The sequence below is a fragment of the Ambystoma mexicanum genome, chromosome 11 (assembly GCF_040938575.1).
Source record: "Ambystoma mexicanum isolate Mex_15411 chromosome 11, UKY_AmexF1_1, whole genome shotgun sequence".
Classification (NCBI taxonomy): Eukaryota; Metazoa; Chordata; class Amphibia; order Caudata; family Ambystomatidae; genus Ambystoma; species Ambystoma mexicanum.
Genome location: NC_090934.1, coordinates 884,214,534 through 884,242,248, shown reverse-complemented (window position 1 = coordinate 884,242,248; position 27,715 = coordinate 884,214,534). Strand labels below are relative to the sequence as shown.

At 44.6% G+C, this 27,715-nt stretch overlaps 1 protein-coding gene across 1 annotated transcript in view; it reads right to left on the bottom strand.

The window, feature by feature from the left end:
* Positions 1 to 27,715, bottom strand: part of CTSD (cathepsin D) — a 227,607-nt gene that overhangs the window by 137,823 nt on the left and 62,069 nt on the right. The window contains exons 2-4 of the mRNA XM_069623953.1: positions 13,928 to 14,084; positions 11,122 to 11,245; positions 10,726 to 10,844 (exon numbers count right to left, since the gene is read on the bottom strand). Of these exons, the coding sequence (XP_069480054.1) occupies positions 10,726 to 10,844; positions 11,122 to 11,245; positions 13,928 to 14,084 (400 nt within the window). The remainder of the gene's footprint in view (positions 1 to 10,725; positions 10,845 to 11,121; positions 11,246 to 13,927; positions 14,085 to 27,715) is intronic.

The following is a 27,715-nucleotide window of genomic DNA, read 5'->3' as shown; positions in this document are numbered from 1 at the left end:
GAGGTTAGCACCTCCAATGCCAGGGAGGTCTACATACTGCAACAACAAGTGCCCCATTTGGAATACCGTGCGGAGGAGGCGGAAGGAAGGGCGCAACGCAACAACATTCGGATGGTGGGGTTGCCCGAAGGGGAAGAAGGCTCTGACCCGACAAATTATGTGGAGAATATGTTGATCAACGAAATAGGTGAAGAGAAGCTTTCCCCAACAATTGGCAGTTGAAAGGGAGTATATAGTGCAGGTCTGGATGCCTTGCCCGGGCGCCCCTCCACCCCTGTGCCATTATGTTATGTTATCGGTACTTCTATAGCGCAACGTCACCAACGGAATTGGTCTCCAGGCGCTCTGGTGGATCTGTAAACGAGAAGGTGGGATAGGTCAGTGAGCTGAAGAGGGAGTAGGATAGTGAGAGGAGTGGTGTACTGTTGGCAGCTTCAACTCGGTAGACACCGGGTGCTGAGCTTTGGTGCGAGTATTGGATAGGAGTCCGTCCACATATGCAGTTGGTGCGGTTCATGTGTTGTTGCAGGGTGGTGAAGTGCGTGCGGCTTGTTGTGCGAGAGATGGTTGTGTGAGTTTTTGGGTGAGATAAGTATGCAGAGAGTTTGAGCTTATATTGATTAGTGGGTTATATGACATTAAACATGCTAACATTCACAGTTCTGTCTAGGTGTGGCACTCGCTAACCTTCACAATATCATCCAGATACAGTGCAGGCCAATGTTCTCAAGTCTAAGTGTGGCAAATGCTAGCATTCAAGTTCCATCCAAGTTTTGCAGGTGCTAACATTCACAATCCTATCTAGATGCGACGCAGGCCAAAGTTAGGAATTCCGTCTAAGTGTGGCACATGCTAACATTTACAGTTTCATTTTAGTGTGGCGCTTGTAACATTCACAATCCTATCTAGATGCGGTGCAGGCTAATGTTCTCAATTCTAGGTGTGGCACATGCTAGCATTCAAGTTCCATCTAAGGGTGGCAGGTGCTAACATTCATAATCTTATCTAGATGCGGCGCAAGCTAACCTTCACAATACGATCTAGATGCGGTGCAGGCTAACGTTCTCAATTCTAAGTGTGGCATGTGCTAGCATTCATAATCTCATCTAGGTGCGAGGCAGGCCAAAGCTAATAATTCTAACTAAGTGCGGCGCATGCTAACCTTCATATTTCTATCATTTTTCAGAGTTCTATCAAGTGTGGTGTTTGCTAACCTTCCTAATTCCATCAAAGTAGGCAGATGCCGACATTCACAAACCTATCTAGATCCGACGCAGGCTAGCATCCACTTTCCTCCAGGTGTGACACTTGTTAACATTGACTACTAGTGTGTTAGGATGCGGTGCAAGGCAACATATCAGACACCGTCATGGATAAAATGTGGCCGGTGGTCACAAAACTTTCTAAGTATGCATGGGCTAAGTCTATGGTAGTCTATTTTATGGGAAGGTAAGGTAGAGTGGCGGGGGCTTTCTGGTGTAGAGTAATTGCTCTACACCCCACCCTTGCCACACTTACAGTTTTTGTTGGCGTCTGTCGACTGCTGGCTTCCCCTGCTGACACCTGCAGACACATCTTGGAGCCGCCAATGTAGGAGCCGGCCCTTTGCCTCGGGCCCTTCGCCGCAGGGGCTGCCGGGCAGTGGGTTGACCTGGGAGGTCACTTATGGCATCAGGGCAGGGGGGTTGGTCTGAGGCGGAGAGCACTCAAATCGGGAAGCGGGAGCGGGGTGGGGAGTGCAGGCCAAATGGGGGCGCCTGGGGGCACGGGTCATTATTCCCCGATTTGCCCAAAATGGAGGCGCGATTGCCAAGATTCTGAATTACAGAGACAGGGAAAAGATCCCGGAATTTTTTCATAAATGCAGGACTATATGCAGAGACTCTGCAACAGTTACTGCATACCCGGACTACACAATGATGGTACAGAGGCAAGGCTTTAGCTATGTGGCAGTTAGACGCCTGAGAGTGGCTGGCTTCAAATACATGGTTTTATACCCAGCAAAACTCAAGGTCCTACATAAAAGGCAGAGCAATCTTTTTCGAGACACCTGAGGAGGTGGTGCAATGGCTAGATGCTCAGGACTGCCCAGCAGAAGCCGAAGGCCCGGAGCGAAGCGAGCAGGATAAGTGAACCTGCGTTACAATGCTGATAAGGGGGTCTAAGGTTAAGGTAGTGGGAATGTCCTCACAATCTACGTGTAGAATTTTGTGAACTGGAATATATATATATATATATATATATATATATATATATATGAACGACGCCAGAGTTAAGCTGCCGTGTGCGGCATACTGCAGAGAATTGTAGGGAGCTGTAGGGGTAACACGACCTCTCCCCCAGTAGACAGATTAGTAGAGTCACCAGTGGGGGTGATACTCCCCGCTGTGTCTCGAGTACTGGCAGTGCCGGGAAAGAGCTAGATGCGGGTTAGCCTGAGATCCAGGGATGGAGCTGGGCACCAGTTGGGATTGAGAGGGGCTGAGGGAAGGGAGGGCAGTTCGGTTTTGGGGAAGTTTGGGCAGGGGGGAGTTAAGTGAACAAGCTTATATCCAATCGCTGCTGCGCACAATACGGAAGGTAAGGGAGGACAGAGGGGGACTGGTTATGGATGAAAGATGGGAGACCTTAAAATAGTAACCTGGATAGCAGGGGGCTCAGTTATTTGAAGAGGAATACGATTATGATGTATTTAAGGAGGCAGAAAATAGATATCACCCTACTACAAGAGACCCCTCTCACGAAAGAAAAACTAGAGGTAATAAGGAAGAAATGGAAGGGAACCACCATAGGGGCAATGTATTCGGCATACGCCAGAGGGGTAATTATCTGGGTAGCACCACATGTCCCCTTCCAGTTATTGCAATCCTCAGCGGAGCCCGACGGTAGGATGCTGGCGATACGGGGGTTGATAGAAAATAGAGAATTGTGCATCATCAACACATATGCCCCAAACCAAGATACTGTAGCCCAATTCAAGACATTATATAGTAAAATTATCCCGTACATGGGGAGTGCGGTTATATGGGGAAGTGACAACTGTACGTTAGACCCCAGGGTGGATAGGTCAGACGGGAAATTAGACAAACCTACCCTCGCAGCCAAAACCTTGAGGACCCTGTTGAAAGCTGGAGGATATATGGAGGCTACACCACCCACATGACAGACATTACTCGCACTACTCGGCCCCACATAATTTGTATACATGGCTAGATTCCATGTTTGCTGCTCCAGAGATGACAGGAGAGACAGTGCGGTCTGAATCTAAAGCAAGGGTCCTCTCGGACCACTCACCACTGGTCTCAACATGGCAATATCTACCTCCTAGAGCTAGGATCCCAAAATGGCGGCTCAGAGCCGAAGCATTGAGAGACAGTGTTCAGAGGGGACCCGCGGGAGGAAATTGTAGAATACTTTGAAAATAACACTCGGAGTGAAAAATCGGGCACTCAATGGGAGGCATTCAAGGTGGTGGTGAGGGGGGGGAGGGACCAGCCATAGCTAAATCTATGGGGCTGCGAGGAGGCATACTGCAGGAACTACAGAGGACAGAGGCAAAACTAGAGGCAGTCATGAGAAAAGGAGGCAACTCCCTGGAGGAGGCCGAAACCATAAGCCAATTACAGCAAGAATGTGAAGGGCACTGGGAGAGATTATGTAACTTGAATTGTAAGAAATATTGAGAGTCAGCACACTGGTGAAGACAAGCTGGGGAGGCTGCTAGCGTGGTTATACAAAAATGAGACACCCAGATCAATGATCAGAGCAAAAGAGGGTGAGAGTGGACAAATACTAGATACCCATGAGGGCATGAACGGAGGGTTCCTCGAGTTCTATAAACAATTGTATGTAGACATAGAAGGGGGCGAACGGAGCGAGATAGTGGAAACACTACAGGATATTGGCTTACCTAAATTGAGTGCTGAAAATAGAGAGAATTTATATGCCCCAATAATAGAGGAATTAGAAGCAGTGATTGAGCAATTACCTACTGATAAAGTCCCAGGAGCAGATGGACTCCCCAGTGAGTTTTATAAAACGTATAGAACGGAAGTGCTCCCTCACCCCGCTACTGGCAATGTTAAATGAAGCATTCAGAAAAGGGATATTGCCAGAATCCCTGAGAGAGGCGATCATTATTTCGCTTACCAAACCTAATAAGCCGAGCATGGATTGCGGGTCGTACAGACCGCTATCCATGCTGAACCAGGACAGCAAGATACTCACGGCTGTGTTAGCAAATAGACTGAGACAGGTCATAAGCAGACTTATACACCCTGACCAGACCGGATATGTTCTGCACAGAAGCATATCCGACAATCTCAGAAGGCTCCACCGTATCATAAAGCAAACTGAAGGCGACTCGCAGGAAGTTGCAATTGTCTCGTTAGATGCAGTTAAGGCCTTCGACTCGGTCAAATGGCCGTTGCTGATAGCAGCCCTGGAAGAATATGGAATAGGGCCCGGGTACCTGAAGTGGGTGAAACTATTTTACAGCTCACCACTAGCTAGAGTCAAGACGGGAGCGACCATTTCAGAGAGGTGGCAACTCCGTAGGGGCACCAGACAGGGATGCCCTTGGTCCCCGATTCTGTATATTCTCGCACTGGAACCCTTGGCGATATACCGGAGGCAAGAATATGAGGAGGTGGGGGGAGGAAGGGGGGGTCTACACGAAAGGAGGGCCACACTTAATATCATTGTATGCCGATGATATGCTGTTGTACTTGGAGATATCCGGAGGAAAACCTGCAGTACATTTTAGAAGTAATGGAGCGATTTGCGTTGCTCTCGGGCATTGCAGTTAATCCTAAGAAGTTGTGTATATTCCCCCTGGGGAGATATAAAGGGATCCTGCGGGAACACCTACCAATATTACAAATATCCTAGGAGACCAAAACCTTCAGATACCTGGGTATTGATATCTATCACATGGTGGAGGCTAACAGAATACAGAGAAGGCAGTGACAAACATTGAGAATAGCATGAGATTCTGGACTAAGCTCCCTCTGACCATGGTGGGGAGGGTGGCGCGGTTGGATGGTCATATTGCCAAGGTTGTTACACTTTTTTGGGAATATGCCTTACATGATACCCAAGAGATTCTTTGTTAAACTGCAGAGCATATGCAGAGGCTTCATTTGGCATAATAGCAGGAATAAAATAGCCCTGTGGAAACTACAGAACATGTATGACAAGGGGGGGGGGGGCATAAAAGTGCCCAACCTCGAGATGTACCACTTGGCCAGTCACCTACAATATGTGGCTAAGTGGCCAACGGAAGACCTAACATCGGAGTCTAGATATGGCTGCCCAAACCAGGGCTAAAAGAATGCTCAGGGATGCTGGAACTGGGGTGGAAGACGTGGTGCAAGGCTTGCCAAGCCATGGAGAACCCAACCCTGTGCTCTCCGCAAGTGCTGCTAGTGGTACTGAACGGAGGTGATTGAGGAAGACTGTCCATAAGCATTGGGAACCGGTGGGGGTAGCAACAATGGGTGACATGGCAGGATGGGAAGGTAATGGAATTTAATGCACTGGTAGAAGAAACAGGTCTACACCTGGGGCAATATATCACTTACACCAGATTGGTATGGCGTGAGAGAGACATGGTCAGAAATGGTCTAGAATATCAACCAAATACGGCCATAGACACAATATATGATATCGCAGGGGGGAAGAGGAGGACACGAGGTTTCCTGAATCTATGAACTGCTGATGTCCTGGGTGGGAAAGGAAGTGGCCAAACTAAGGCGAGACTGGGAAGAGGAAGCAGGGGAACTCATGAATGACGGGTTGTGGGAAAGGGTTCAGGGGTACCATAAAAAGGTGTCCAGGAATGCGAGGCTGCAACAAATCCAGCTATATGCAACCCACAGAGTGTACATGACCCCCCCCACCCCAGAGAGGATTGCTTGTTTCAAGAGCGCAGGAATACAAAAATGTCCCAAATGTGGGGAGAAGTAGCCCACCGATTGACTGAGAAAGGGATCACGCTGGATGTGGAATCTGTGTGGGCATGCATGGTGGGGGGGCGCGCACACTGAAACACATGAGCAAACTTAAGGACTTTATATACTTGCCAAGCGTAGAATTGCTATGGGTTGGAAAGCATGTAACAGACCAAAGGCATAGGTCTGGTGGAATGATCTCCTGAAATGGGCAGAGGCGGAAACGGTGGTATGGAATGAGGCGACCAATAGGGGAAGGGAGGAGGAGGAAGCGGGAACTCTGAGGGCCTGGAAACACTTGGTGGCCACACTGTCAGGATCCACCCAGGCCTGTTCAAGTGAACATACCACCTCCGGGAATACAGAAGAGGCGGTAACCCCAAGGGATACAACAGCGGTGGGCGAAGTGGTGTAGGCTCTAGTTGGGGGGAGGGTAATGGATAAGCAGTGGATATTGTATAGGATGTCTAAAGCTGTATGATATGCACTGTTGGATTTGTTTTGTTGGCTGTAAAAGTTAATAAAAATGGTTTTAAAAAAAGACTGACACAAGGAAAGCACAGAACAATTTTCTACACTGTGAAACTTTTTTCATTCTTTAATCCTTACAGTATGTGCATATTGGTAAAATGTCAGTTAATTTGGTAAGAACGTGCCAGGTACGCTGGGCCAAGTTGTGGGCACAAATTACCAACCAGAGGCAAGTGAGGTGCGGGACAATTTGTGGTGAATTGGATTGTTAAACATTTCAACATTCACTGGGGGTGGGGGGGCAGGGGTTAGGTGGTCTTTTTGTAAGGACTTCTGTTTAAATCTTATCGGCCCCCGTTTTCAAATGTCCACTTAGTACTTGGAGGGCTGCAATCTGTCTAGTATGCAATAATCTTACCCGTCGGCGTTCTACTGCTGATCAAGCTGCTGGCATATTTATTTATTTAATATTTATTATAAAGTTTCGCCTGTTCACCAGAGTATTCCAGACTGTGAAAATTACCTGTGTTGCCACTAACCGTTTATTTCCACAGGACATAGGGGGAGCAATATATCCATTTAGTTGCTCTCACCCTCGAGGTAAAGATGTATTATGCAACCCATAAGTACCACTGGTGACTTATTCCCCACAGACTGACACGCGCATGTGCACAGTAAGGTGTTGGTCTCACGTTAACAGAGCACACCCAGGTCGCGTTTCTACACCCAGTTTGGTTTCACTGCCAACAGCCAGATTACGCAGATTGGCGATTCTTAAAATCAGTGGGAAGAAGGGACCTCCGCTTGCTCTGCTTTTTGAGGAAGGGCTGTCCCTTCATAGTCCTAAGCTTTGCACTGGGTCCTTGGGGAGAGGGGGCGGACTCTCTCTCAACTTAACTATTTGTCCCTAGAGGGGGAAGTGAGCCCCCAGATGGATGGCTGCCAGGACTTCAAAATTCATCTTCACGTGGAATGACCATAAACACTGATAGTTGAGAAACAACTGCACATTTTTCCGAATCCTTCCACAGGAATGGATGTTACGTGTGGAAGGTCATAGAAACCCAACCAAACAAAAGTATAAGTGAATTACAGAAATAAGGATGCGATGAAAAAGGGGAATGATCAAGATCATAGCGCTTCAATGCCATAAGTGTTTTATAAATACCCCAGATAGATAAAATAGCTTTATCCACCTAGGGATGAGGCGGGTCTTAAGAGGAACTTCCTTGACAAAAGAAAACAAGGAAGTAGGAAGAAACGAGAAGGAAAATTTTTTTGAACATCTTGCTGCCCTTTTACGAGCCTAGCATTTATTATTTTTCTTTAAATTGCAGCAGACTCTTGATGAGGACACACCTTTAATGGCACCAGACAATGCTGGTTGCTGCCATGCTAGACTGCGCACTGCCAACTCTCAACATTCAGCCGGTACCAGGTTAGTGGAACAAGGTCTGTGACTCAGTGCTAATGGAACCAGTTATTAACTGGTTTCCACAATAGGACACTTCATCTAACCAGATGCTTCATAGTGGCGCAGGCCAACACCCTTCACCAGAGGCTGTTGCCACCTGAAATGCATCAATGCCGCCATGTATTACCAGAAAGGAGGGACAAATCCCAGGAGAAAATGGGAGTCATTGTTTAAGATAAAGGAGGTGGGGGGGAAATAGTGGAATGGACGTCCTGGTAAGTGCATTTCAAAGTAGTTGGGTCAGTTGGGGGTAGCGCACAAAAGGAGCCCATCTGGAGGGCGGGACGGGTAAGTTGGTATGGAAAAGGGTTAATGCTAGGACGCGGTCTGTCTTGCAAGATCAAACTATAATAAACCATTTCCACTCATCCCATAAGAGACATTAAGACTATTATTTTCAGATGTTTAACAAAAGAAACTGGTAGCACTTCCCTTGAGTGGTTATTCCTCTGAAGGGGGTGTAGATCCAAGAAGCCGATGCTACATTGGCCAGTTTAAAAAGGTTTAAACAATCGTTTTTTTTTAGTATTCTATTCTAATATAGAAGAGGGAAAAACAATACGCGAATCAGGCCTGATCTCACCCAAAAGAGGCAGTCCAGCCCAAACTGCTGCATCGCTCGCAACCGCAGGTACGGTTCGGCCGCGGTGAGTGTCGGCAGTGTGATGTACATGGATACTGTAGATACAGCAAGTTGAGCATTATGCATGAAAGGCAAAGAGGCTGGGAAAACTCCTTTACCATGCACATTAGATATTTCACGTAATGGACTGAGTCAAATTTAGCTTGCACACGAGGGGGCATGAAAAAGGTACACGTTATGCAGAACATATTTGCCCTTGTAATGCCTAGCTGAGGGATATAACGTGCATTTGTAAGGCGCTTATACAGCAACTAAATTGTGTTTCAAAGCGCCCACAGGGAAACAGGGAGGGAACGAGATGCAAACAAATAAAAGATAGAGGCGGCCCTGTTAGGCCTTGTGAGCATTCAGAGGAGAGGGAGAGAAGAGGGGGAGACAAAAGGGGGAGAGAAGAGATGGGGTTATGGGGGATACGTGCAAAAGAGTATCTAGAGGGGAAGTGCTAGAGAGTAGGCAGCTTTTAAGTGACTTGGTGAGTGTCCAACTACCAATAAATAAGTACAGGCCTGTTATGTCTCAGGTCAGTGGGTGCCATGGCAAGTGATAGAAGCAGACGGAGGCTGAAGGCAATTGGGTGTGAGGCCAGGACCCAGGTGGACACAAGGGCGTTGGTGACCAATCAGCAACTGTGCGATTTAGCAGAGGAGGGAGGAAGGGGAGGTGGAGGTGAAAAGGAGCTTTCCAAATTTGAGGAGATCCATCTCAAGACAGAGGAAGAGGGAGGCTGGTCCATATGATGGACCAGCCGAGGAAAGATCGACCCTGCATATACACAATTGGTCGTCCCAAAGACGAGCCATACAACTTTGAATTCCCTCAGGCTTGTAAGGTTGCTCCAAACAAAATGACCCTCGAAAGAAGGCATGGAAAATGTAGGCTGACTGAACCAGAGCTGGTTAACTCAGGTTCCCTCACCTCCAACTGTACTATGTCTCTTCCTTTTCCAGTCTAAACCTACCAACATTCTCCCCACTGACCAGGTCGATCAGCGCTGCAGAGCCGGGTCAGTGCACCTGGGATGTGGACATAGAAAGAGTCCCTGCCAATTCAGTTTATTAAATGTACTTTGCTCCTGAATGCATGACTTTGAATAGATTTATAATTGGTCGTTTCTAGCTACATAAATATCACCTGCATTAGCATAACCTACACAACATAAATTTTGTAGGTCAGGATTTACAATATTTTTTTTTTGTTTTGTTTTTTAAATAAACAAAAGTACCTTGCAAACAATACCACTCTCCAGCCTTTACATGGCAGAGCACTACTCCTGTCAGGGATTACTTTATGCTACTGCCAACAGTCCCGAATGTGGGGGGGGGGGGAAAGAGGGGTTACTCGGCGCTCGCACTTCCTGTACGGTTTCATAGCGAGATAGCAAGCAGAGTCAAGACAGATTTGCAAAGTTCAGCAGCCAAGAAAAAGCAAGGACAGGGCCTACGGATGGATGCGAGGGGCCCTAGCCAAACCCAGAAGGGGACGACGCTGACGAGAAGAGCCAAATAAGGTATTCCACTAGACAGCCCTGTGAGTAGACAAAGCAGTTAAGTGCTGATTAGGCAAACTCATAGTCAAAGATCCTAGAAAGAGAGATCCGAGAGGCACTCCACTCTGGAAATGGGGGCAAAGCTCCTTGCAATAGATTAGAAAAAATAATGGGAATGGATGGAACGAGGCGCTGAATCCCAGAGCTAAAGTTTAAAACAAATAAAAGATTAGTCAAAGAAACAATGATGTGTTTGAAAGAACAAATGCCGAGTGGGACTTGAGGTCCAACTCCTGGTGGGGTGGTGAAGGAGTAAAACTCTTCTGGCATCCAAGCATTAAGATAACAGATGTTTTCAACCAGAAAAACAGCCTACATATCTTGTGTAACATTAATTATTTTCCTAGTTTACCGCGCAGTTCTCAATTCAAAGGTCCAGGGTGAATGTACAGGTTTGAGGTGAACTGAAACTACAGGTGAAAGTTCCAGTCTTTTTACAAGGGCTGATTGTTTGGAAGAGCCCCACAGCCATCACACTATGACGAAGTGCTGTGCTACCTTATTACACCCAGGGGTGAGAGCACCCTCGGGTACCGCAACCCTGCAACACATTCTCACAGACACTACTACTGATAATATACAGCATCTTCGTACCCTCCAAGCTCAGTATTTGAACTTTCCTCAAAGCATTGAAACTCACCGTAACAGTGTCCTGGCTGAGGTACCCAGATAGGCTTCCCGTGCCGTACTGGATGGCGAAAGCAGTACCGTTCACCACAAATGAACTGGACTTGGAGGAGTCGTACTTGTGATGTATCCCTGTATTGGAGAGAAGGAATCAAAATGGTTTGCACATTATTATTACCCAACTCTGTGTTTCATCTTTTCAAAGTTGGAAAAATGAGCAGGCCAGAGGGAGAGCCAACTTGCATGGGACCATAGTTACAGAAAGGGGGTTCTCTGCATCTTACATTGTCCTTCACACGAGTTAAAACAATTAGCAGTCCTCCCCGCCCGCGCCCACCACCAGCCCACCTCTTCCTCCTCCTCCCAAGCTGGATGGGTCATCAACACTGGAATTAGAACTCAGACTTACAGCAGGCAATGTCAAAAAAGGAGCAATGGATGGAAGGCACCCACAGATTAGAAGAGCCTGTGTCGAAGACCACTGTGAAGGGCTGTGGAGGAGTGCCAATGCTGATCTCTCCGTAGTACTGTGCCTGGGTGCAGGAAAGAAGGACAAGACAGGTGAGGGCAGCAACACTAGGAAAGCACCAGCAACACTGAAAATAAAACAGCCTGCGGAGACAGATATCCGTCAGGGAAGAAGCATACCCCTACCCACAAAGAACAGAGTGAATATCTTTTCACAGGTGGGGAGTGGAATACTCTCTGTGCATTATCTTTGGTAGCACAACCAACTTGCAATTCCTAGTGTGGATTTTCTGGTATTCCATGTCAGAGTCCGCCCTTTCAATCATCTAGCAATACCGCACCTGGGAGGACATTGCGGGTTAAAGACTTTGGTATGAGAATGTCAGGTGCACAATAGCTCCTTCTGCTTTCAAATTAAAACCTGCCGACTTCAACCAAACCTATCCTAGCCATGTGTGGGGGCCGCTCCCTTTATCTTTGACTTTCTCTAGCACAAGACTCCTTACGATATTAACTTTGCAGTTTTGTGATCTAAAGTAGATGTCAGACGCTGAAAAGTTCTTGGGTTAAGTTAACCGACAGGGAACTTCGGGAGGGAATCAAAGAAGTGCTGCACATGGATTCACCATTAAAAGGATTAGACCTTACATTCTGGAAGCCACACCTTAGTGGTATAGGTAGAGAAGTTTAAAAGCGGGTGCTATTTAATAGTTGCATCGGGCTTTGAGGATGGGAAGCAAAATTGACACAAGAATGGGAGGAAAACAAGAAGTGGCTTAGGACTTCAAACATTAAATACTCGAGCAGCACTTCCCTTTGTGTAGACTTGGCTGTAGTGCCAAATGGTTCCTCAGGTCGTACTTGCACTACGATCACTCATTGACACCTCCACTCTCTGCCATGCGAGAGGCTGCTGGGATATTAGAAAGGCTGCCACATGACAAAAACGACATGTTCATCTCAGAGACACTCTCTCCACGTGCCAGAGTGGACCAATGATTTGCAGAGATCTGGCATTTGCGATGCACCCGTAACCTTCTACTTCCAGCACTTTTAACCAATGTAGGTGGAAAGCCATGCTAACAAACATATTGGTGATCATAATCTGACTTTCTGAAAACCTTAAAAAGTAGTAGGAGAGATGGCTAGTGGATAAAGAGTGCTCTGGATGTCTGGTGTATGCTTTATTACGGGCCAGAGGCCGACAGCAGATTAAGGCCCACTATGTCTCCCACTATACAGGACTGTCAAATCTAGATGAGTTTCCCGTACCCATACTGTATTGTGAAACCTAGGCCTCTCCAATTATACAGGACTCTCAAATTTAGGTGTGGTGCTCATATCTGTCTACTGTACTGTATTGTGAACCCTAGGATTCGCAAATCTAGGTATGTTTCCCCATACCGATCTTGTACTATGAAACCTAGGCCTCACTCCCATTATACAGGACTCTCAAATCTAGGCTTGTTGCTCATATCCGTATGCTATACTGTGAAACCTACTGTATGGCGAAACCTAGACCATATCTGCCTACTACATCCGCCCTTGTTCAGCAGCAGCGATGCAGACAACATCGAAGCCTATGCTACATATACATTACACCACATCTGTGGACATAGGCTGCAGGCACGGCCAAACATCCATGCACCATAGAATGCAGCTATGGCAATGCCTTCCAGTCTAGCTGCACATATAGTCGTGCCAACTGAAACACCCGACATACCTCAACACCTCTGCGACTAGCATACAGCGAATGCCAACAAAAGAAACTCGGTATAAGTGGCCACACATCGATTTCTCCAACAAAAGCACCATCGCAAACCTCCAACAGCGCCCACCCACGTGCTTGACCTCCTCAGGCTGCTTAGTAGTGCCTAGCCAGCCACATAAGTCTTAGACCGGTGAAAAATGCACACACGCATCATCTAATCTAAAGATTTAAAACCTCCAACACATTCCAACCATGAAGCGCATTGAGGTCATACAGATGGGGAAAGAACGCTATATAAATAACCAAAAGCAATAGAATGTGACTGGGTACACCTCCCACTTGTACTGTGCCCAGTTTCAGGAAGTACAGGTTATAGGCAGATGATTGTAGAAGTCAAAAAGCACGGGAGATGGGGTGAACCAATTTTAAATATTAAGAGCAAAGCATTCACCCCCCGCCCCATTTCCAGTGTCCCAGGTCTACTCTACCTATATCCCCCCCCAAATATAAAAGAATAACAAAAAAGCAGCTGGCAGTTCACCTTTAGAAGAAGCCAAATAGGCAAAGTGCATCAAAAAGAAAAAAACAGCCACAATTTAATATGATATTGTATTGCATTTACAACGCGCCTGTACACAAGTGTTTCTAGGGGCCAGAGTTCAATTTCACATTAAGCCTAAACCATCATGAAGGAGACCAGAAGGTAGCAGCTTCAAGGCACTCTATAGAACAAAAAACTACTTGGAAATAAAGCAAAGAAAAGTAAAAGGGATCGTCCAGAAAAGTGCCGATCTTGAAAAGGAAATAGCAGCGAATGGGAGGAAGTACACTCTGGCCCATAAAGATCATAGAAGAATCTGTTTTTTGTAGAGTCTTTCCTAATGCAGTCCTTTGCCCCTTCACATCACTGCAAATAACAGCTGATTCTACCCAATCTTCCTCCCAAGGAAGGCAGTAGGACACACAGGCCTCCCGTATGCAGGGGGCAGTAGGGGGGCAGAAGTTTAAGGGGGGAGGGGGGTGCCAAGTTACTTACATCCAGGTAGTTCATCAGGATCTCTGGCGCGGGACCATTGCTAGGCGGGTAGCCTAGGTTGTACTTGGGGTGGTCGCTGGTGGCCCCAATATTCTTCATATGGCTTGCAGCCTCTGTAAGATGTTGCCGGATTGAGCCAAACTTGGTCAGCGGGATCCTGTCCATAGGTAGGGGATGGGTGGCGAGAGAAAAAGAAAAAAAGATTTTTCAGACGAGAGGGACCAGTAATTAATCAGCAGCATAGGCATTTAGCAACACCGATGGGGCAGTCATATACAAAGGTTAATAAGCAATTGGCTGGCTTAGTTATAGACTGGTTGGGTTGAGGCAGTTCCTATCACATGTCAATAACCTTAAAGAGTAACTTAAAAAAAAAATCCAAAAAAATTAAGCAACACTCATGATTTTGCACACATGATGCCTGAACAGCAAAATCTGAGTTTTGGCTGGTCTGCAAGCCTTCATGGCCACACTGGTCCCATTGTTGGGTACAGAAATCTAATTTCATATTTAAGTTCCACACACTGCAATAAGTATTAGGCGAAAACCAGATAGAAAGCAAAAAGTGAGCGAGAGTGTGTTCTTATAATTTACAACATCAAGAATGCTGGACTGTTCTTTAATTTAGGCATTTTCTTATTGGTGTTTTAAAATTCACATTTACTATTGACAATCTAAATCATTTACAGAGCCAAATAAATGATCCCTGTAGTGTTTTAAGTTCATTCTTTGCCCCAGTGTTTGCTACATATCACCAATACAAAATGGCAGATGTACATTCGTATACATAACATTTCTGTATGTGCAAGCAAAAGAGCCCAATATTTTAGGCAGGTGGTCGCTTTGTCGTATAGGATGTTTGTGTTCCCCCTCTTTCTCTCCCCCCCCTCCCCAAATGGAATTACTGTTAGCGCCACTTTGTCCCACGGATTTACAAGTGATAGTAGGTGGAGTAAATCCCCAATTTTTAGAGTCCGTAGGACTCCATGGAGATTTCACCGGAATTGCCGCCTGTGACAATTACACCTGTGGCAATTCTACTGATTTTGAATTTTTTTTTGGCGGTAAGGTGGATGATTGACCTCCATTAGTACCACAATTTTTCCCTCACCACTACTCTTAATTGGGTACAATGTTTATTCCTACAATGAGTAACCATTAATAATCCAAAATTAAAACTGACGACTTACCTGTAGACTGCTTTCCTGCTTATTACCATTCTAAACCAGGAGTCAATAAATCCCATCAAAAAATTCTGTCGCCAGATTTTTTTTTCCCCAGTTCTCACAGGAGTGCTCGTGATTACGGATGGTTTTCTTGGTTACAACCCTGCAGCTTGTATGTCAGTCTTATGCAAATCGGGCATGGTTGCTAGTAATCGGTGCTAACGGAATATCTTCCAGGGGCAAGCAATCAAAAGAAAGGGGGCATCTGGAGTGCAATAACCGCAAAAATGGTTACAAGCACCAGTTTTTAAATAAATGATTTTAGAAGCCATTCTATAATGGATAGCATGCATTACTAAATGCAACCATCTAGGGGAAAAAAAAAAAAAAAAAAAAAAACACACGACAGGAGTGGCTAATGCTCATTATTGAAACAGGCAGAGGTCGTGAAAAAACCCTAGAGAGGAATACAAAAATAAATTGAAGGTGCTTGACACCTGCAATAAATTAAAAAAATGACTGCCGGTGCAACGAACCCGTACAGACAAAAATATTGTAATATAATGTTGTCATTGTATGGTTAGTCCTTGAAAAAAGTGCTCCTGAATTGCACCGGTGTATCCATCTGTTAAATCCCGACCCCCACCCACCCCACAACCCCACCCTCGCCCCCACGACCTCCATCTCAAGTTTATATCCACCAAGTACAAACGTGGTGAATTGTTCGGCCCTCACAATATACAAATAATCCGATAGCCTGAGAATTAAACCTTTCAACAAGCCAACAGATAGAACTCTTCAGAGCTAGGACTCCTTCCACCCGATGCACAGAAATAGCGCTAGAAAAGCAAATGACGAGGAGGAAGTGGGAAATGTGACTAAACAATCCAAGGACAGATGTTACTCTACTAAGAAGATTAAGAGGGCTAGAAGAGCTGGTAACATCGTTACAGATTCAAGCTTAGAAAAAAAATAAGAACGCACACCAGCAATAAATGAGTGTGCACTTCTACCACATTCTCCACGAAGGTGAAAACCATCACCACCCATGTGGCACGTGCATTACCTGCAAAAATACTAGAATTACCGGGGCTGGAGTAATCGTGTTCATATGCAGCTATATAGTGTTCAACCATCCGCGTTTGCATTTTTCTTTTGGTTTTGCCTATAGGTCATTGTATAGGGCACCAGACTCTAGGTCAGGGGAGTTGCTAGGTCTGGAAAAGATCCGGGGCTAAGCTGATGTCGGAACTGTTGGGACTGGGGGCTAGCGAGTCTTTTGGCTGTAGCTCCTGAGATTCTATCCGGGGCTACAACCAACAGACCAGGGGCTATAGCCCCCTTAGCCCCCCCCTAGCAACGCCCCTGCTCTAGGTTCACAAGACAAGCAGGACAGTGCACTGCATATGCCACCACACTGGGGCAGATTTTGCAAACAACTCCCACTTGTCACCGCCACCCTCCCCCACACTGAAATAGCCAGCGTTCAGAAGTTATTTTGTGTTTTTTCTATATTTGGTTGATTTTTGATAAAAGTAAAAAAAATATTCAGTGCCCACCAGTAAAGTGTTTTCCACTTCTGGGTAATCACTGTGCATCACAGATCAATTTAGTTTATTAAACCCAAGACTACTGGCCAACTCATTTGTTTTTTATAGAAACAAGCCTACCTCCAACATCCCGGCGGCCTCCATTATTAAACAAATCGTGGGCCTGTGAAATGTTCTCGCCAGCATCATTAATGCATCCCTGTACCCTTACAATCTCTTAAAAAAAAAAAATCTAATACTAAACCCAGATCTGGCTAATACTGGCCCATTATGAACCTCCCATTTACCAGAACAATCTTGGGGAAAAGTAGTCACTACAAAACTACTCGCCGGAATTCTACAACTACACCAACGACGGGGTTCCGTGTAGCATCAAGACAGCACCATCCAGATGGTGGATGATGCTCTCCAAATCATGAACAAGGCTGAATCATATCTCCTAGTCCTCCTTGACCTCTCTGCTTTATTTGACCACTGCCTCCTCCTCTCTCCTTGGAGGAACGATGGGATTATCTGGCACAGTCCTGAATTGGTTTACTTCTAATCTCTTGGGAAGGCACTAGGACCTCCACATCAACGGTTGCATTCTAACAGATTCCCAGTGTCCAGTGGAGTGCCCCCAAGGCTTCATCATCTCATTGATCCTTTTTAAAATTTTACCTGAACTCTAGGAACACTCCTCAAAGATCCCAAGATAGCCATTCACCAATACACTGACTATTTTCAGTTGCACAAGACAGAAGTCCACAGGACATCAGTCTCCATGATTACCTAGACAACATCCAGTCCTGGATGTCCCACCAAGACCAAATTCCTCTTCTCCATCATCATCAGTCTACCTGCTAAAGAACTTGAACAATGGCTCAATGATTAGCACCTAGAAAGATTTGATCTGCAACTCTCGGATTCAGTAAAATCCTTAGGGTTCACCGTGGCCAGCAGCCTGCTCTTCCAGAAACACCAAATGGCCTGGCTCCAAGTCTCCACCCTTTGCAAACTCAAACCCTTCATCCTGCTGCAGGACTTCTGGACTGCAGTGCAGGTCCTTGTTGGTCTAGCACATCGAGGGTGGAAATGCCCTCCAGACAGGGCTCACAACCGTTCACATAGCTCCCCTGAAAGCAGCCCACCACTATGCAGCACGTTTTATTATGGGTGTGTGGACATTTGACTGAATCACGCCCGTCCTACACTGGCTTCCTTTCTGGGTCAGGATACAGTTCAAGACTGCGTGTATCATCTACAAAGCAGTCACAACTAGCAAACTTGCGTACCTGGCACATGCTCCTTGCGCAGCAAGTCAACCAACCGGCTTGAATCACAACTCGTCCGTAAAGAGGACGAGCAAACAATTCTTCACTTGTCAAACATCTACTCTCTGGAATGCAATCCCGGTATCTACTCAGAATCACAAATCTCTCAAACCGTGGCTTTTTCAAAAACACCTGACTGATGACTTATCCCAAAGAACCCACAGACCATCACACAGTACTGCGGTACTGTTAAAAGACGCCAGCCCAAATGCTGACTATCCACACCCTGCCCAGCTATCGAGCTACGTCCGCACTAGGTTTGCTTAAACAAAAACGAGGCGCAAACCATGCACTATAATAATGAACTAATTTGAATGAATAGTTGGTATTCACTGGCACGTTAAAAGGATCCAGACACAGCACAGCTCCGTCACTCAACCTTATTGTAAGATATCCTGACTAGAGTTCATGAAAGGGAGGGCTAGAGAAAACTACTGCATGCAAATCAGCAGCATTAGCATTGAATGAGATCATAATGTCCAGCCCACTTGTAATAACTCATTTCCAAAGCGGTAGCCCCTCGCAGAGCTTTCAGAGCATGTGAAATGCAGAGGAAGTTGATGAAAGTGATCATGTATTTTATAGTGCAGCTTGACATGTGCATGCTCTCTTAGCACCTGCAGGAGACGCAGGTTGTGGCGTTAAGGGAGAAGAGTAAGATTAATTTTGAGACAGGGTTAGGCAGGCTTCCTCTCTCTCCCCCTACAAAAAAAAAGGGATGGTCAGTGAGCTGTATGCAATGCCTACTGCAGGATATCCTTTTGTAATCCATTGAAATTGGGCCTGTAGTAGATAATCCACTTCTGATCCATTACCTAGAGATGAAAATTGATATCTCAAAAGGAGTCTGCAACATTTGAATCACCAGATATTTTGGACTACCACTTGCATCATCTCTCAGCAGCATAGTCAATGGGGAGGGATCATGGAATGGAGAGCTGCAAGATGCAGACCGCATCTCGAGGTGAATTACCTGGAGCATGTTGCATATGTAAAGATAGAAATTGAAGCTGAAAGTCAACATCAGTAATATAGTGGATCAGTGTCAATAAACCATGATGATATGGAGGTCCTTTGAGAAAACAGATCAGATTCTGTGCCACTGAGCAAACTTTCCCTGGTAAACCATTATAAAAATGGTAGAAAGCTATGCCTGGCAGGGCAGATCACTTGATGACCAAACGCTGGTATCATCAGGAACAAGCAAGGAGCTCAAGCAGTATCAGGGCGTTAGTGAAGGTGGACAGGAGACGGTTGGCTTATATTTATTCTAAGAATTCTTCTTTCATATCAAGTAGCAATGTTTCAGTGCTCCTACAAGGTCAGAACCTGGACAGCCTAACATGAACGAGGCAGTGGGCTTCACAGTAACCCAAGGTGCTTGGTGATTATACATTCCATTACCATGGCCATGAATGGAGTATTTGGTATGGGGAGGGCAACCAATCAGATTGCCTGGATCGCGGGCTGAATCCACGATCCAAGCATGTGTTTCAAGCAACATGACGGCTGCTTCCCCTGCCCGCCATCTCCCGCCCCAACGCTCCCTTTCCCTTGGTTTACTGCCCCTCCCACCCCTACTTACCAGATTCCTTCAGCGAGGGCTGCTGCCACTCAGTCTTCCTTCTGGCTGCCATGGAAATGGAAGAGGGACTTGTTTGGAGTCCAGTCTTCCACCTCTGTGGCAGCCATATTGAGCCCGTTTTTTATAAGAATGAACGGGAAGCTGCGAGGCACCCCAGGTTACCAGGAGTGCTAAAATACTCGCAGCGGAGACCATCGGCAAGACCCTATCTGCGCTCTACCACACGAACCAGTCTGCCAGATCGGGTATTATTGCTAAAATAAAGGGAGATTAGTTGCCACTGTAGAAGCTAATTTCATTCATCCAATTGTTCAGTTATGTTGATAGTCTTTCCTTTTCATCATTTCCTCGTTTACAACTCCAGATCGGTTTATTTATTTAAAACACTTCCAAGTCAGCTTGGATATTAGAACATAAAAAGGCATTAGCATTGTTTTTCCTCCAACCGCTCACGGCAAAGGTTGGTGTCTTTCTGAGCAAACTCTCAATGCCAGAGTTGTTTTTTTGCTGTCTCAACATCACAAGACATTGTTGGTCTGTTGCACTTTACTGTCTTGACCACAGCGGTTTCATCATTATGAGAAGTTGTCGCTCCAAGCTTGTGCACAGTGACAGATTTGCATTGAGGAAGGCTTTGGCCGAAATGAATAATCTACTGTAATCTGTCTGCTTCAAATATTATCAAGCTTGTTGAACATTTTTTAGAACTAGTAAAGAATGTTTTCACAGATCAAGAGTTTCTCTTGTCATTTAACTACATAACCAGCATTGTTGTCACACAACCAACACTGTGAGCATACAGCATCAGCTCTGTTATTATTTGTCCGACTCTCCCAATTGTGCCTTTTGGGAATTGGTTGTGCTCCTTATACCGGACAATAAATAAGTATTTTCAATATTGGGTGGTTTCTACTCCTGTCTTTTTACATTAATATGTAAAACAGCGCTGCATTAAATGGCTGGCACTAATATTTCAAACACTCCTGCTATTTAAGGCCTCGACGCTGGGAAGGTCACATGGCCTAGACACTTGGATCATGAACTATTATGGATTTGAACGGTCATCTGGAATGTTACTGGCATGCAAGGAAATGGGCAGGTAATTCCCGGTTACTACATAGGCTGGTAATTTCTAGAAGGTTCTTGGTCAGGTGATCGCCTCAGAAGGTGTATTGGTGTTGACTGCGAAGATGGATTTTCAAAATCAACCTGGGGGAGGATTTTGGGAGGCCAACATATTGGGTTTAACAGGAAAGACACTGAAATCTAGCCAAACCAAGGTAGGTAGCAGAGCAGTAAGGCCTAAACGTAGGAGGGGTGCGAGTGGTCTTGGACAACAATGAGTCGACACAGAGCAACACCAATAATTCCAGTTAAACAAGCAAGTACAAAAATATACAATGATAGATTAGGCCTGTAAAAATACAGATTAAGCAATGATATCTCTGGGCAAATATTGTCCCTTGCTTGCAATTAAACATTGAGATATATTCACTCTTGTGATAAGACAGAAGAGCAAAGGATTCAAAACCAATTTTATTTGGGAGGAACCCTTTAGTCGGTACAAACTCGTGGACCCAAGCGCCCCCTGTTCTTTGATAATTCAAACTGCGTGTCGCATGTGTATGAAGCGGGAGACAGTAGGTTCCTCAACTCAGTTTGTATAAAGTAGAGCAGTGTTGCTTCATACATTCATGTGCCAAAAAAGATTAAAATACCACACTGTATCAGAGGTACGGTATATTCCAATTTTAATTGGATAGTTTTTTGTATGGATTGCCGGCGTTTCCAACGCCTTTCTCAAATCGGGACTAGTTCAAAAAGCAAAAAGTGACCGACAATTTTGTCGCCCACTTCTATTTCATATTCATAGAAGGTGATGTTGGAGAATTGTCCATTAACAGTGTTTAGTTACATTTGCAGAAACAGTGTAAGACACCAAGGAAATACATAGTGATCAGAAAAATATACATGTCAATTCAAATATATTACACGGCCACGGCAGTGGCCGTGTAGTTATGGTTAAGTTGCTGTTTCCATAGGAAGAGCACTTTTTGGGCGGCTTATAACTCCGCTCCCCCTGGACGAATCCTCACCAGACTTTGCGAAAAAAGTATATGGGTCACTCTGAATATTTTTGCAAAGTTTGGAGAGGTTTGGTCCAGGGGGGAAAAGTTATAGGAGAGGGTCCCAAAACGTCTTTTTGCCATAGACTGAATGGGGGAAAAAATTTGCGCACGGCTACAGGTCAAACCGCTGGACGGATTTTGACGAATTCTGCGGCAGGTACAGGGGCTTGGTCCAGAAAGTGTGCTTTTGTAAATTTGATCACCATCCGTACAGTATTTTTCTTTATAATTATCAAAATGTAGGTCTGAAAAAATAAGTAATATCTATGTTCGCTCCAGTCACACTTCCCTGTTCGGTCGACGAACAAGATACCGATTGGCTAAGGGGCTGGCGACATGACCGCGGACACGCGACGTCTCTGCCCATTGGCGGCTGCGAGACATGTTCTGCGTCAGATTGTTTGGATGCGCCCGACATCTTGGATCCGCCGAAAGCGGAGCTACAACCAGCGTACCCATGCTCTTTTCATGAAACTCTTTTGCTGTGTTACAGAGCATTGGGAAAGGTCCAGACAGTAAGACATGGGTGATCAATGCATTTGTTCTGGGGTCCGTCGTCATGATGTAATTTCTATGGACACCTTGTACGCACAGTAAATGTGGGGTGTAATAACGATACAAATTTCCTGTCCACTGCATGGACTGAAGTGCTAACTGTTGAAAGCACACGCGTACTGGTAGGCAACATTGAAATTGACAACATGCCGTGAATGCATTATTTGTTCTGAAGGCTATTAATATATACATTAGTACGCCGCCATGGGTGTCAAATGCTACAGTGGTTGTGGCCAGGGCCTGCAGTCTTGGATGCATGGCCGTCGGCCGAAAGCCTTACTTCCAAGACTGTAGGCCCTGGCCACAACCACCGCTGCATGTGCCACCCATGCATACACCCGTAGTGTTGCGTTTTCATTGGCAAGTTGTGGGGAGTGAGTGCAGTCTTGCACCCAAGAACAAAGTGGTAAGTACTAGACGTGGAAGACACTGCACACCCATCCCATGTAAGATCTACAGACATACAGCTAGGAGGGAAGCCTCTGGGCAGAAGCACTGAAGGATAACACCTATAGAATAACCCTCACTACCACACATCACCAAGGTGCTTGTGGAGAGACCCTGCACTCTTGGGTGCATGGCCGAAGACCATGCAACCAATAATACACTTATACCTACTTCATGTCGTATGTTGTATGGCCTCCTTGTATGCACAGAAAATGAGGGGTTGAATAAGGCCAGTATGTCAGCCCGTGCAGTGGACGGGGGGAGTTGTTACATTTGTAAGGAGACGTGTGGTGTTAGTGAACACTGAAATTGACAACATGCAGTGAATGCATTATTTTTTCCGATGGCTATTATTATATTCATTAGTACGCCGCCATTGGATGCATGGCCATGGCCGAAGGCCTTCCTTCCAACACTCTAGGCCCTGGCCACAATCACCGTAGCATGTGCCACCCATGCATACACCCATGGTATTGCGTTTCGATTGGGAGTACGTTCAGTCTTGGGTGCATGGCCAAAGGCCATGCACCCAAAAACAAACTTATAAGTACTATACATGCAAGCCACTGCACATCCATCCCATGTAAGATCTATGGACGTGCAGCTAGGAGTGAAGCGTCTGGCCAGAAGCACTGAAGGATATCACACCTATAGAAAAACCGCCACTACCACACTTCACTGAGTTGTTTGTGGAGAGACCCTGAACTCTTGGGTGCATGGCCATAGCCCATGCATGCAAGACTGTAGTCATAAGCAGTGGAGTTACAAGTCAATATGGGTGTGGTGGAATGCACCAGCTGTGTTGATGCCCTAGTGTCTTAGCTTCATAGCTGCAGACGATGGTCTGAAAAGTAAATTTATAAGTAGCTAATTTACAAGGCCCATGGTTTTCATATGCAGCGATGGTTGCGGATAGGAACTATACTCCTTGTACGTTTGGTTGTAAGGCGTAGGTGGTAGGTTACTCACCGAAGATGGAAGGGCAGCCTACAGGCACTGCAGCATATTAGAACCATAGATTAGGCGTGTAGATTCCCATGTGTACAAAATGCCTGCCAATATACTTACTCCTTACTTTGTTCAGAATCCACATACAGTCTTTTAATTGGCTATCGTACTTGGCAGAAGTATCACTTTTTCCATTTCTGTGATGAAAGAAAAAAGGTGTGTTAGTGTTTGCATTTTTTTTAAATTTACTACATTGCATAAGACAGGTAACTTTTTTTTTTTTACCCTTATTTAGTTTACAACCAGTGTACTGTGCATTGCGCTCGGTTTCTGTGTTTGCTTTTCTAATCCTTGGGTCTGGGGAAATAAAATCCTTGTTGGAGTAAAAAAAAAAAAAAAAAAAAAAACTTCATGTCCTATGGTACTAACTACTTCCTTTTTTCCTTTCAGTGTTTCCTTCATCTTTCTGATCAATGTTATGTTTGTTGCCTTCCTGCCCATTTTTAACAACAGTTCGATACCTATAGACGTATTCTACCTATGCATTTGTTTCCAACGATCTGTGATAATTGTGTATTTGTGTCATTCTTCCATCCTGTTGGGTAGTTCGATACCTGTGGGCGATACCTGTGGGCGTATTCTAACGGTTTGTAGTCTTTCACATAATTGGTTGACAATCTTGAAGTACACATTATTTTGTAAATTTTGGCTTCAAGAACATTAAATAAGCATTTGTTAGGTTAGCTGGCAACCTCTGCTTTAGAGGAATGGTGCTATCATTACATTCAAACCATCCAGATTTCTTTTTAATGTATGCAGTGTAGTGACCTGCATTGGTTGTAGCTCCAGCATGGTAGATGATTCCTATTGTTGTAAAGGTTTTCTTTCCAAGTAACACCTGACCGTGTGTGAATCCAGTCAGTTTGCAGTTGTTTTTGGTGCCATCTGCATTAGAACATAGAAGCATAAGTGAAAATGCCTTCCTTAAACACTGTTTCCTATATCTATCAATGCTTTGTCTAGGGTAAGACCTTGGGATTTATGAATGGTAACTGCATATGCAAGAGTTAGACAATTGCTCTCTACGTACATACATGTCTTTGAAGAGAAGGAATCGAGCAATTAAGCGCCCTATCCTTTTCACTTCTGAAACTTTATCAAAGCGAATATTTACAAACTGAATGTTGCCATCACGTGGGTATGATTTAAAGCCAACAACTGTGCCCAGTGCTCCATTAATTAGCCCTTGCTCTACGTCAAGGTTACATTTAAGCATTACTCTACAATTTAAGGATAATTTCTATATTTTTTCCAACCCAGCTGTTTGAGATTTAATTTTCTAAACTATTTAGTCTTGTTGTGGCTGGCTCACACATGGGTACTGTCATACCATGTACGTCTAGTTTGTCTGTGGCGCTAATTTCTATTATTGGTTGCATTTCTTTCTTTAACATTGTTTCATTGAATTTGAAACAACTTGCAAGAGTTGGCATTAAGGCCATACAATTGACATTGTTGTGCGCTATTTGTTCCATAACATCAGTTGCACATGCATTATCGCCATAAAGTGCATGTATTTGCCGGTTTTTCAATACAACTTTTGCTTTTTGCAATAATACACCAACTCTAATACTTTTTAAGATGTTGGCATAAGTGAGATCTGCAGATTGCTGCATGTTCTCAGTTAATTCTCTGTATTGGAAATGTTGCCAAAGGTTAACATTACCTATGCTACCAATAGTTTTCTGGCAGAGTTTGTGGGCTGAGGTTTTTAAAATAAATCGTTTCACCTTTCACTGGTGTCAATGGTAGAAGATCTCCGAAAACGATTATGTTTCCCTGCAAATAGTTCTTCGTTATTATTTTTAACTACTTCTTGCAATCTGAGATGAATCAAAGCCAACATTAGGTTGGAGACCATGCTCACGTCATCTATTAGTAGCATTTTCATTTGTTTCAATACTCTACGTAATTCCATTGCAGCTTCGGCAGAAAGTTTGAAGTAGTCCAATTTATTTTGATGCTCTACTGGAAGCAGTAGTAATCGGTGTAAAGTGACACCACCTATGTTGTAGGCAGCTAGACATGTGGGGACCGTTACAACAGCTGACAGTTTGTTGTTTGTCAATTGTTGAAGGAACTTGCTGATGATTTTGATTAAGAATCTTTTCCCTGAGCCAGCTTCACCACTGACATACAGCATTATAGGTTTGTAATTTTGCAGGTAAATTCTTTATTTTCGTGTTGTACACCATGTACAATTTGTTTTGTTACGTCTTCAAAAATGGTGGGCTGATCGTTGTTAAGTTTTGGTTGTTGTACAGTTAAGCCTTCTGTATCTTCTTGATACTGATACATGGTGTTTTCTACTTCTGCCATAGCTACTTCAGCCTCATTTGCTATTAGTGGTTGTCCCAATGGTTCTTGACTTTGTTACACAAGGTTGACTACTGTCGGAAGTTTCCTTATCTAGTTTGGCCTGAAGTTCTTCTTCCTGTTGCTGCTCATTGTGTAACATTGTTTTGTACTGCGTAACGTTCACATCAGTGATAGTGCTTTCATTTGCTTTGAAAGCATCTTCATACCACTCATAATTACCTAGTATGTCTTCCCCTTTTCTCCATGGTTTGAAAAGTTGTAACAGAGACATGTAATATAGTTCTTTCTGTTGAGGATTTGGTAATGACAATTCCACATGATTAATTAAGCTTCGTTTGTTAAGTTTCACTAAGCTCCCTTCACAATCGGTCACTCTAGATCTGCGTTTGCTTTCATCGGGTTTTACATTATTTTTGTATGCAAAGTTTTGCGCTATGTGGTACAGACACATGCTTTCTAGAGTGGTACTCCTGTTCGGATAGTATGTGTCCAGTAAATTGTTTTTTAGAATGGCTTGGCTGTTGGGATCATTTCTAGCAATTGTTTCTATGTCCTCATGATTTTAGCACTCTTTTTCTAGATTTTGCAGGACCAAGACTGAGCCATACTATGTTGTCTGATTTTCCATACAAAGCAGTGCCGGTTAAACAATCTGCTGCTTCATAGGCCCCACATTCCTCTATGAGAGAGCATTTTTATGCCTAGGCTGTACAATTTCTGTGATAATGTTTTGTCTAATGCTAGGTCATCCCAGAGGTCTTGAAGCTCTGTTTTTTCTGCTTTTGTTAAGTAGGCTGTAACATATCGTGCAACAGCAGTTAAATTGTCTGCAATGTACTGCACATCTATGTTTGCATTCCATAACAGGGCAATGATTGCATTGTAATCATTGATATATTTTGATTCTTCCCTTCTTTATGTAATACGTGTTTTTAGGTGATTTACCTTTAACACTATGTCGAACTGAAGACATGAAATTGTTTACTTCACCTGTTTCTGTAACTGGTCTAGGGAAACCAAAGCAGCATTTGGTGTAGCTTTGTTTTTGTATTTGCGGCGACAATATTTGCCACATGTGTCTTTGACATTGTAAAATCTGCCCATGCATCTCACTATGTGTCTGTTGTGAAGGGATTTAACATGTGACATTTTTGGATAAACTGCAAAACGGTGCTATCACTGTCGTGCCCAAATTTCGGTGCACCTTTGATCCGTAACAGCATGTGAATATGTGGTGCTCCTCTCGCTTGATATTCTTTTCTCCAAAAGAAGTGCTGCACTTCTCCAAGGGGAGGAACAGTTTAATTGCAAATAAAGTGTAGCATTGCAATGAAACAATGATGGAAATATCGTGAGACATTAACTGGATCTAGAAAGCAAAGTTCTCCAGGTGTTAATATATCTATGTTTTTGTTGCTGTTTGCTATGCGTAGGAACTCATGTAAATCTTCCCATGCATATTCTGCACAACTTAGCGTAACAAACCAAGTTGGTGGTCCAGGGTTTCTGATCATGCAACGCACGTCTCCGTGCCGTCTGAACCAGTATTCTTTTGTACCATGCATGTTTGCAAACAAATTTGTTATACTTGATTGTAAAACCTCATCTTTTTCCTGTACTTTTTGTATTAACTGCGTAGCGGACATATTTTGAAAGTGGGTTCCAGATTTAAGAATGTGTGCAACTCCATAACATAGTGTTGCTAATTCACTTTCA